We start from the raw sequence: 12550 nt of genomic DNA, 5'->3' as shown, positions 1-12550 counted from the left end.
TGAATATTAAAAATGCTTATTTGAAGAAACGTCCTCTTCAGACATTTCTAGTTGACTGGTTATTCATGTACAATGGCACTATGTTTTAGGTCATTTACTATATAGTGAATTGTTATATAGCTGTCAAAATGTACATCCTTTCACACTGCATGCTGCATCCTTATTTTTGTTACTTGAAATTTTAAAAGCTCCCATCTGAACATTTTGATAATCTCTCAGAACCATCATTATAATGGGGTGCTGTAACAAATTATGAAGAATACAAACACAGCAGTATCTGAGAAAAATATTTCCATGTGAGCAAAGTATTTTCATTTGCACTTCAAAGTTGTGAGCATATAGTGATATGGTTTGGCTGTGTTCTCACCCAAATCTCATCTTGAATGGTAGTTCTCAGAATCCCCATGTGTCTGTCTTGGGAAGGATCCATTGGGAGGTAATTGAATCATGGGGGCAGTTATCTTTATGCTGTTCTCATGATAATGAGTGAGTTCTCACAAGATCTGTCAGTTTTATAAGTGCCTCCCTGACCTTCACTCTGCACTTTGCTTTCCTGCTGCCATGTAAAGAAGTATGTGTTTGCTTCCCATTCTGCCCTAATTGTAATTTTCCTGAGGCCTCCCAGCCACGTGGAACTGTAAGTCAATTGAACCTCTTTCCTTTATAAATTACCCAGTCTTGAGCATGTCTTTATTAGCAATGTGGGAATGGACTATTACATATAGTAAGCTCTTTGTTGAGACAAAGGGTGAAAGGATCAGTCCTGTTCCACCTGGATTTTGAACTCTTATTGAGCCAGAGCTATATATACTATGTAATTAGCAACAAGGAAAAGTTGAAACACAAACACCAGTTCATGTTGAAGCAGTGGTCGAAGAATATGCTTCCATCTTCCCTCCTCCTACTTTCCTGACTTTTCAACTTGGTTCTGCCTGTGACTGCTACATGTTGACTCTATTACTCTCACCTCAATCTCATCTGGCTTCTTTTACCATTTGTTCATTTTTCTCTATTATCTGGACTTTTGGCTGCCTTTATGGACCTTTTCTTAATTAAGCCATCCAGCTCTGAGCACCCCTTATAGACTTGGGTAAATAGAGATTCCCCAATCTAGCCTTGGCCTAGGAAGAACCTAACCACCTTTCCCCAGTCACACTACAAGACAGCTCAGTAGAAAATAGTAACAGTCATTTAACTAAGCTATTTAGAAAACACTGACCGGATTGTTTCCGCTTTAATTACTTAAAGATCGAATACAAAATCCAAGGCTTTGGTTCCTGTGGTGGTATTTTGAAAAATAATTTACAACATTTCAAAGTTTACAATCTTTATTGAATCTCCAGTATGTAGGGCACATTAGTGCTAAACAGAGTGTGGGAGAGTACGAGGTTTCAAACAGGGCACATTCATGCTAAACAGAATGTGGAAGGGTACGAGGTTTCAAACATAAAAGCATAAATGAATAACTTTCACCTCTCACCTCTTTCCACAACCCTTTTTTCATCCTTCCTTTTTGCCATCAGCTGTGCTCTCTGTTGGGTGATGCAGGAGCTGGCATTCCCCCAGAATGGAAATGGACAAAATAAGAAGGCAGTGGAGGATGACATATTGGAGGAGGAGCAAAAGGAAGACGAATAGCAATAAATGGATTGAAAATCGGAGATCGAGGAGGGATGAAACAATGAGCAGTAGAGCAAGAAGGTAAACCTGGAGTACTGGAAGACAACGGGATAGGACTTGGCCAATTATGCATGGGGTGGCATGGGCCCCCGAGTGGGAAAGAAACATGAGCCAGTTTTCCTCTGCAGGCTATTTGTGTATTTCTGGGAGGCACCTCCATTACTATCCCTGATCTAAGGGTGGGAATATGTGAAGGGCCTCTCACTTGTGGGCCCCTGGGTGAAAAGAACCCTTTACCTTGTGGCAAAGCCACATACAACCTTGCATTATTACTACCTCTCTCAGTGCCCCCATTGTTGACCTTTGTGTCCCCTACTATCAGTGCAGGAGGGCCGCCAGAGACTTTCCAGGACACATTAATAGCATCCTGTCCCTCCTGCCTCCAGCCTGCCAGTGCATCAGAGCTATTTACTTCTGCTGTTGCTAGGGACTCTTCTGCAACAGCAGATGGTGGCCCATAGGGGTGTCTAAGAGCTCTCAAACTATGAACAGGAATGCAGGATCCTATTCTCTCAGAGGGGCACTCCGGTTGCTCGCTAGCCAGATCAGTCAGCACATTGATGGAAGGTCTCAGCGGTACTTGAGGTAGACCCCAGGGCTCTGTGTCATCCTCCGGCTTGGAACTCAGACATTGCAGGGGCATATCGTGGTGCAGCTCCTGGTTCCCATGTTTGTCCACAGCTACTACCAAGGGTGAAGGGGCGTGTCCTCCAAGGCTTGCAAAAAAAGAAATCAGACAGCTAATAAAATAAAAATGGAAATGCAGTGACCAGAAAATAGCTAAAATATGTAATTGACTGAGCTCACTGAAATATACCAGGGAAAAAGGCAGTGCCCTCTCCCCTGTGTGTAGCCAAATACTTGCTGAGTGCACCGGCCTCTTCCCAGGTGGCTTCTTTAGTACTAGGCTACAAGATTACCCTTCATGACTACTCAGTGGCCTATTTCATTCCTCATTTCCCCACCTCCACAAGGCAGCAAGGAAGCCTAGAAGACGCACATAACTTAATAGTAAGCATATAATAGAAAATACCAGCTTTTTCAATTCTCTCTAGGATCTTTGATTCACTAATCCTGGCATTCAGATTCTGGCAAGATTGTTCTGGCATGTCTTCCAAAGTAAAATATATTTTTCTTCACAGAAGTCAAAGAAAAGTTAGTTATGTTAACAAACACAAGTTTCTCTTCTTGAGGTATCATTCAACACTCACACCAAATTTTGTTAAAAATTCCTTTCATTCAACCAACACCACACGCTAGACTAAGAATTTCCTCATGTTTAAACCCCACTGTTTAGACTAGGGCTTTGCAGATTTTCTTTAAAAATTACACTTCAAAGTTGCCACTCTTAAATCCAGTATTCTTCGTAACTAAATTTATATCCTTCAAGTTTTTGTCTGTGATTTCCTCCCACATTTCCTCCAACCCACTCATCCCTGTCCCAGTTACACAATAAAGCAATTCAAACTGACTTTGCCTTCAAAATTAAACAGTTGTACTCGGTTTTATACTTACACGTTTTCAATACAAGCCATGAAGAAATTTGATCAGGATAGCTTTCCTGAGATGGTGGAGATAACCCGCTGAATAGGCCAGCTGGGTCTGGAGAAATGACTCCTGCTTCTGCCTTAGAGGCTTGGCAACTCGAATGAAGCCAGGGACCAACTGCTTCTTTCTAGATTTGGAGTTATCTTTCTGGGGTTACCAGTTGCTAAGGAAGGGAGGGAGAAAAGGAGTGGGGAGGGGTGGGGAAGAATCTGTGACACGACTTTGAACTTAAATGTGGGACTGGTGTTTGCACAGTAGTAGATGGATGATAAAGGCATTCACTACATTAATTCTGATGCAGGGCAGTTGGAAAGTCAAATCGTTTCAAGAAAGATTTAGAAGAATCATGGAAGCATGATATTTTTTAAAGAGTTATTTATGAAGTTTTAGTTTATACAAGGTAATTGTCAAGTCTCCTCAAATTTGGAAACACATTCAGCAGAGTACTGTGCCTAAAATTGTAATTTAAACTTCCAGTTTGGGTATGCATATTATTAACTTGATGGGGTACAAAGGTTTGGGGGCTAAATTGCTTTTCTATCTGTGAAGATGAAACAAGAACTCCTCTAAGAATGATTGTGACATTATTTATTTTTATTTTTATTTTTATTATACTTTAAGTTCTAGGGTACATGTGCATAACGTGCAGGTTACATATGTATACATGTGCCATGTTGGTGTGCTGCACCCATCAACTCGTCAGCACCCATCAATTCATCATTTATATCAGGTATAACTCCCCAATGCAATCCCTCCCCCCTCCCCCCTCCCCATGATAGGCCCCAGTGTGTGATGTTCCCCTTCCCGAGTCCAAGTGAGCTCATTGTTCAGTTCCCACCTATGAGTGAGAACATGCGGTGTTTGGTTTTCTCTTCTTGTGATAGTTTGCTAAGAATGATGGTTTCCAGCTGCATCCATGTCCCTACAAAGGACGCAAACTCATCGTTTTTTATGGCTGCATAGTATTCCATGGTATATATGTGCCACATTTTCTTAATCCAGTCTGTCACTGATGGACATTTGGGTTGATTCCAAGTCTTTGCTATTGTGAATAGTGCCGCAATAAACATACGTGTGCATGTGTCTTTGTAGTAGAATAATTTATAATCCTTTGGGTATATACCCAGTAGTGGGATGGCTGGGTCATATGGTATATCTAGTTCTAGATCTTTGAGGAATTGCCATACTGTTTTCCATAATGGTTGAGCTAGTTTACAATCCCACCAACAGTGTAAAAGTGTTCCTATTTCTCCACATCCTCTCCAACACCTGTTGTTTCCTGATTTTTTAATGATTGCCATTCTAACTGGTGTGAGATGGTATCTCATTGTGGTTTTGATTTGCATTTCTCTGAGAGTTCTTAACTTGGTGTTCTTAAGTGGGGGACAATCAGTGGAGCTTTCTATTCTGCCATCTTGCTTCCCAGAATCAGCCTGGCTCAATAATTTAAACTTAAGTGAAAGGCCAAGCACCCTTCCCAGCTTAATTAAATTATCAGAAGATTAATTTTCTAAACTTTGTATATTTTTTTGAAATGATGTTATTGTAATTGAATATACAAGTACATTCAGTAAAGGTGTTCTAAATATTCGTACATCTTTTTCCCATCCCCATACTTCTCCCTCACTCCAGCCTCTATTTGCTACCTTTCTACTCTCTGTTTTCCTGAGATAGAAATTTTTAGATCCCACATATAAGTGAGATTACGTAATATTTGTCTTTCTGTGCCTAACTTATTTTGCTGAGCATATTGTCTTCCAGTTCCATCCATGTTTTCACAAATGACAGAATTTCTTTCTTTTTAAGGACTGTATATTATTCTATTGTGTATGTGCACAACTTTTATTTATCTATTCTATCACTTTTTAAATCTATTCATTCTTTGGTGGACACTGAGATTGTTTCCAGTTTCCATTTTGGGCTATTGTGAATTATGCTGAAATGAACAAAACAATGCAGATATCTCTTTAATATATCAATTTTAATTCCTTTGTGTATACCCAGAAATAGGATTGCTGGATGTTGATGAAAAGGTACAAAATTTCAGTTAGACTGGAGGCATGAGTTTTAGTCATCTATTGTACTGTATGTTGACCATAGTTAATAATAATGTGTATTTCAAAACAGCTAAAATAAATTTTTAATTTTCTCTCCATAAAATTATAATAAATTGGTGAGGTGATCAATATGTTAATCAACTTTATCGACTCTCTCCATAATGTATACATAGATCAAAACATCAAATTATACCCTATAAATATACACAAGTATTATTGGTCAATTAAAAATTTAAAAATTGTGCATTTCATACAGATAAAAAATGCTACAAAAATTCTCAAATGAAAGTTTTACATATGTTTGTGTGTGATATTTATTTTCTTCAAAAATATAAAATCTAGAAAAGAGGACAGAGATGATTTAACAATGAATTGTAGTAAACAGAAATAAACATGACCTTACTAATCAGAAGGAACCTCAAACGATCACATGGTAAAGGAAAATAATAAGATAAAAGAAGCAGCACAGATGTCAAGGATTTTTATTTGTGTTATGACTTGCATTTTGTAGGAATAATCATGAAACAGGTAAATTGGGCATTTAAGATTAGGCATTTTTTTCCAAAGATGTCTTACATAAGATTAGATATTGAATTGATAGCTGTAATATAATTAGTCAACCTTACTTGAGAAGTTCAGTGATCATTTGTTACTTTTGGGATTTTGTCCCTTACTCACCCACTTACTATCTTAAGTGCCCAAAGGTATTTCTTCTGATTTATATACCTGCAGCACAGGAAAAAAGAACAAAAATCTGAGGTTAACTGATCATTCCTAGATTTCTTAGTCCTTAAACTCTCATTCTTTGTTCTTCTACAAGTGTATAAATCAAAGTAAAGCAAATCATACAATGAAGAGTTAACTTTGGCAGTGACATATACATATGTCTTTCTTGAAGAAAAGTTTCCATCAGAGTCATTCCTTTCTTGTTCATTGACTATGCATCTATTTCCAAACAGGTGATAGGAGAACTCCGAAGTTAGATGATTTTAACCCTCAATAAGATAGGACTTGGGCCTTCACAGTGAAAATCAGCACAATCATTAATTTATCTTTGCCTTTTATCCTACCTAAATTTTATGTATTCTGATTAAAGTGGAAGCTATAAGTAGGATAAGGCAAATTCGTCTATCTAATGTGACAAGGTTGAAGCTAGATAGGCATTATGATCCTGAAATTGCTTATATTCTCAATTTTATTAACATTTAATTTAATGTGTTTTGTTCTCTGATAATTTCTTGTATTTTTTAATATTTTCTACTACTGCAAACAAATTTCCCACATCCTAGCAGAGCAATACAAACATTGGAATACCATTCAGCCACAAAATAAACGAAATCCTATGATTTGTGGCAACATAAACTAACGTAGATAATATTATTTTAAATTAAATAAGCCAGGCACAGAAAGAGAAACATCACACAATCTCACTCACATGTGGAATCTAAAAGAGCTGATCTCCTAGAAGTAGACAGTAGAATAGTAGTTACCAGGAATTAGGGAAGGTGTGGGGAAGACAGCTTGGAGAGATATTGGTGAAGGGATGCAAAGTTATGTTTAGACAAGAAGAATAAGTTCCAGTGTTGTATTAGTCCAGTTCATGCTGCTGATAAACCCCGAGACTGGGTAATTTATAGAAGAAGGAGAGGTTTAATGGACTTACAGTTCCACGTGGCTGGGGTAGCTGCACAATCATGGTGGAAGTCAAGGAGGAGCAAGTCACGTCTTAACATGGATGGCAGCAGGCAAAGTGAGAATTTGTGCAGGGGAACTCCTTTTTTAAAATCATCAGATCTCGTGAGACTGATTCACTATCATGAGAACAGCATGGGAAAGACTTGCCTTTATTATTGCCACACCCATCAGGTCCCTCCCACAGCATGTGGGAATTCAAGATGAGATTTAGGTGGGGACACAGCCAAACCATATCAAGTGTTCTATTAAATAGTAGGGTGACTACTAATAATGTAGTGTATATTTCAAGATAGCTAGAAGAGAGGATTTTGAATGTTATCACTTCAAATAAAACATAAGTGTTTAAAGTGATTGATATGCTAATTACCCTGATTTGATCATTATACAATATATATCTGAATTGACAAATCACATTAATACCCCATAAATATGTACAATTACTGTGTGTCAATTATAAATATTTTAACAGTAAATTCAAAAAGAAAACCTCTAGTAAATGATGCTTTCTGATCATTTGGCAACACAAATCCTATTCTCTCAAAGGAATTCTTGCTATGTACAATAGATTCCTTAGAGCAATAATTAAGAATGATTAAGTGGATGATTTACTAACAAGTCATAGCAAACAGAAAGGTTTCCTCTTTTTAAAATACTAGTACATCTTGCCTAACTATGATTATATCCATTTTCACCCATATATTGTATGTACGTGATTATCTGTCTTGTTGGTTAAATTATTTAGGTAGCTTAACAGGGAATTAATTTTTCTGTGTTGTAAAAATGTACTGTATCTTGGTACCATATAATGACAAAAATAATTTATCATTTCCATAGGTAACTATTTGAAATGCTACTCAGTAACTAAATATAGCTTCTTTGGATGTGAATTTAACCAACAATATAAAAACTGTAGGCTTGATTCTTTTCATCTTCATAACTTACTGATAGCTTACACAATTAGGTCAATATTTTGTAAAAAATGATTTATAAAATAAAATTATTGAACCATCTTGTTTAGAGTAGCAAGTACCCTCAGTCCCTGGTGTGTTTATTGAAGAGCTGAGGCAGTTACTTTTTTGACAATTTACTTCTACAACATTTATACACATTACAAAACAGATGGAAATCATTTACTTACAAAAAACATAAAACTTTAAATGGCAACTCTTACTTTCTAAATTATTATTATTATTAGTTTAGAAGAAACAGCAGCCTGGGACAAGACCATAAATGATGTATTATCTCTCAGTTTCCACTTAACTTGATTAAATAAAAACACAATTTGTCCATACCCACTCCCAGTAGCCTTACTGGTGCTAATAGAGCAGATATTTTGTCACCCAGATAGTCACATCATTTCTTTTCACTCTGGTGAACATATTTTGGAAACAAGCTAATGAGGCGATCTGCAACAAACACACTTGGTCCCCTTTGGCTGATATTTCTTTGTTGATGTCATTTATCCTTCATTGTTAATTAAATGAAAATAAGCAGCAATTGCTTTCCCCATATTGTACATTCAGAAATAAAGCTGTGTAATGTGGTGTATAAATTTGGTTTTTGTTGAAATGTTGAAGTTCAAGTGATGAACTTTAAGTCTGTGCTAATTGTTTAAATGAGGACACAGACATTTATGAAGACTAAAGCTCATTATAAGAAGTACTAATGTAACAAGGGTATGTTCTTAATGGAAGCTCCTTTCCATTTATGTGATACAAGCATTTCTGTTAATCCTGGGGTTTATGAACCAACATATCCCTGTTGAAAATGCTAATGATCAAATGTGGTAAGAATTATCTACATAACAAGTGGCTAGACATGCTTATCTGCAGTATAAGTGATGCCCAATATAGAACTTTATGCTTACATATGCAAGGGATGAGAAGTCTCATCAAGTTGCTGCCAGTAACTTGTTCTGAACATTTTTTTTCCTATTGGACCACTAATTAAATAATAATAATAATTCAAGAGGGTTGTATTAGAGTTCTCTTAGAGGGACAGAGTAACATATGTGTGTGTGTATATATATATATATATACACACACACATATATATGTATATCAGACTCCAAGTTCTTCAATTTTGGGACTCAGACAGGCTCTTCTTGCTCCTCAGCTTCCAGACAGCCTATTGTGGGACCCTGTGATCATGTAAGTTAGTACTTAATAAACTCCATATATATATATATATATATATACACACACACATAAAGGTTCAGGTCACTCCACTGGGGAAAAACCATAACCTGCTGAGGTGTTCGCTGAAGGCAAAGGGAATACAGAAAAAGTAATAATATATATCCATATATGAGAACTAAGATATGTATATATGATATATGTATATGTGTATGTATATATTTATATAAATGTATATAATATATATATATGCATGTATAATATATGTGTGTGTGTGTATATATATATCTTGTTAGTTCTCTAACACAGTTATGTGTGTGTGTGTATATATATACACATATATAAAGAGGAGTTTATTAAGTATTAACTTACATGATCGCAGGGTCCCACAATAGGCTGTCTGGAAGCTGAGGAGCAAGGAGAGCCTGTCTGAGTTCCAAAACTGAAAAACCTGGAGTCTGAATTTCGAGGGCAGAAACATCCAGCATGGGAGAATGATGTAGGTTGGGAGGCTAGGCCCATTTCTCCTTTCCACCTTTTTCTGCCTCCTTTATATTCGCCAGCAGCTGAATAGATTGTGCCCACCAGATTAAAGGATCTGCCTTCCCCAGCCCCCTGACTCAAATGTTACTCTTTTGTCAATACCCTCATAGACACAACAAGGATCAATACTTTGTACTTTTCAAATCAGTCAAGTTGACTCAGTAATAACCATCATTAGTCCACCTTTGTCAACTTGAACCCATACACATACGCTGAGATCTTACATAATCTTCAAATAAAGAAAATAATAAGGTCATAATTTTGCCTAACATAATAGAACTATCCTTCATACAAACGGAAACGTACCAATCCTCAACCCAAATACTATTACATAAAGTTAACAATGTTTAATTGCTAATATGAAGTCAATAAATCTTATGTCACATAAAGGTAAAGGGAATAAAATGCAGATTTCTTTGTACAAGTGTATACATACACAAACATGTTTTAAACAAAAGAAGGAGGAAATACTCATGACAGTTACAATACTACCCGTTCTGTATTGGGGAGGATGTGGAGAAATAGGAACACTTTTACACTGTTGGTGGGACTGAAAACTAGTTCAACCATTGTGGAAGACAGTGTGGCTATTCCTCAAGGATGTAGAACTAGAAATATCATTTGACCCAGCCATCTCATTACTGGGTATATACCCAAAGGATTATAAATCATGCTACTATAAAGACACATGCACACGTATGTTTATTGTGGCACTATTCTCAATAGCAAGGACTTGGAACCAACTCAAATGTCCATTAATGACAGACTGGATTAAGAAAATGTGGCACATATACGCCATGGAATACTATGTACCCATAAAAAAGGATGAGTTCGTGTCCTTTGTAGGAACATGGATGAAGCTGGAAACTATCATTCTGAGACAACTATCACAAGGACGGAAAACCAAACACCGGATGTTCTCACTCATAGATGGGAGTTGAACAATGAAAACAGTTGGACACAGGGTGGGGAACATCACACACCAGGGCCCATCATGGGGTGGGGGAATGGGGGAGGGATAGCATTAGGAGATATACCTAATGTAAATGATGAGTTAATGAGTGCAGCACACCAACATGGCACGTGTATACATATGTAACAAACCTGCACGTTGTGCACATGTACCCTATAACTTAAAGTATAATAATAATAAAAAAGTAATTTGGATTGTAGAAGTGTCTTACTTAAGAAGAACCTCTTTTGCATCTTTATTTCCTATTATATACTTTGAAATTGCATAGCTTGTCTTCTACAGCCATTCACATTAGGTTTTATAGTATTTTTGGAGTCATATCATCTACCACAGGTCCCCAGGCCACGTGTATGTTATACCACAGTAAACCTCTTGTTATTGTGTGAACTCGTGCACGATTTGAATATGTGATTTCTCTTGTGGGGAACACCCATTTTCGCCTTCATTACCTAAAAACTTCGTATATAATTTAAGAAAACATTCTAATAATAATTCTTTTTCAATATTAATTTATTAATTATTTTTTCTTCCAGTATTTTTAAATTCCAACATTCTCAAGTAGTTGTTTCAGCAACCATTTCTGTGGCACTTCGTTATGATAATTGCCCACGCTGTACTGTGGTGATCTGTTTGAATAGTTGTTTCTCTGTCACTTGACCATGATCTTCCACAAATAAGTGATAACAGTGTATTATTCATCTCTGAATCTCTAATATTTAACCGAGTGCACCACATTCAGTAGATTTTCAACAAATGCTTGATGAACCTAAAAATACTTCATATCACTGATATTTTTGACATATCTCTGAAGTTTGGTTGGTAGTGAAAAATCACTTTTAGAATTATGTTTATTTACCCTCCTCTCTTATTTCTAAGTGGTATGTATGGATTCACCGATAAATTTCGGTTTCATGTACCAAAATTCGCCCCTCATAACATCTATTATAAGCCATAATTCCCAAGTGTGTTCAACAATTAATTGCGTATATGCAATGATAAGCAGAAATCCATTGAAATGTCTAATTAAAACCAAAGCCCTTTTCTGAAGGTTCTTTGTGATTCGTTTGCCTCCACGGGCTTCTGTCTAAAATTGAGTTAAATGCAGTAAATTCATGTAATTCAGAAGAACAAAATGTGGTGAATCTCAGGAGGCCTAGGTAATTTGCTAGCCAGGTTCTGACACTTTTGCTGGCATTTCTCCAGAAGTAAAAATGTTTGGTTGGTCATTAAGACCTTATTTTTCCTCTTCAGTTAATATTGAAAAGAGAAATCTAGGAGTTAGCAGCAGGCGCAATAATGCATAGCAGTTCAAACAGATCATATCTAGGTGTTTCTTTTTTTCCTCTATTTTCTGCTAAGATTGTTTACAGTATATCAAGGACAATCTTAGAGAAACAAATGCACAACACATCCAGACAAGGACACGTATCTCAGAACAACCAGGAAGCAACATATTTGGTAAAATTCTGGCACATTTGAACACTTTAAGGCAGACATAGACCTGGAAGAAAATCTTAGCGCAAAGTCCTCTGGCGAAGACCCAGAAAAATAAAACAACCTACTTGGTTGTTAATGGCTATGAGAGACGAAACAATAATTTAGAGAATGAATTGCCCCATGGATTGACAGCTTCCATGAACATCTTATACATTTAATAATTTATGTATGTATCCATGTATAAATTCTATTCACTGAAAGTACCTCTTTATACTTTTATATTTTTATTACTATTAAAGGGAGGACAAAAATTGTCACAGCCCTGCTTGTTTAAGGCAATTCAAGTAGAAAGCTGAAACTGGATCCTTTCCTTACTCCTTATACGAAGATTAATTCAAGATGGATTAGAGACTTAAATGTTAGACCTAATACCATAAAAACCCTAGAAGAAAATCTAGGTAGTACCATTCAGGACATAGGCA

The 12550-nt window shown here is 36.5% G+C and overlaps 1 protein-coding gene across 1 annotated transcript; it reads right to left on the bottom strand.

The window, feature by feature from the left end:
* Nucleotides 1–1310: 1310 nt before the first annotated feature.
* Nucleotides 1311–3295, bottom strand: PRR32 (proline rich 32). The gene is made up of 2 exons (XM_023198758.1): nt 3196–3295; nt 1311–2396 (listed from the first exon to the last, which is right to left on the bottom strand). The coding sequence occupies exons 1-2, from the start codon at nt 3213–3215 to the stop codon at nt 1520–1522; spliced, it is 897 nt and encodes a 298-aa protein (XP_023054526.1). The 5' UTR covers nt 3216–3295; the 3' UTR covers nt 1311–1519.
* Between the last annotated feature and the right edge of the window lie 9255 nt (nt 3296–12550).

Source organism: Piliocolobus tephrosceles, chromosome 12 (assembly GCF_002776525.5).
Source record: "Piliocolobus tephrosceles isolate RC106 chromosome 12, ASM277652v3, whole genome shotgun sequence".
Lineage (NCBI taxonomy): Eukaryota > Metazoa > Chordata > Mammalia > Primates > Cercopithecidae > Piliocolobus > Piliocolobus tephrosceles.
The sequence above is the reverse complement of the archived record's forward strand: the minus strand, read 5'-3'. Positions and strand labels throughout refer to the sequence as shown.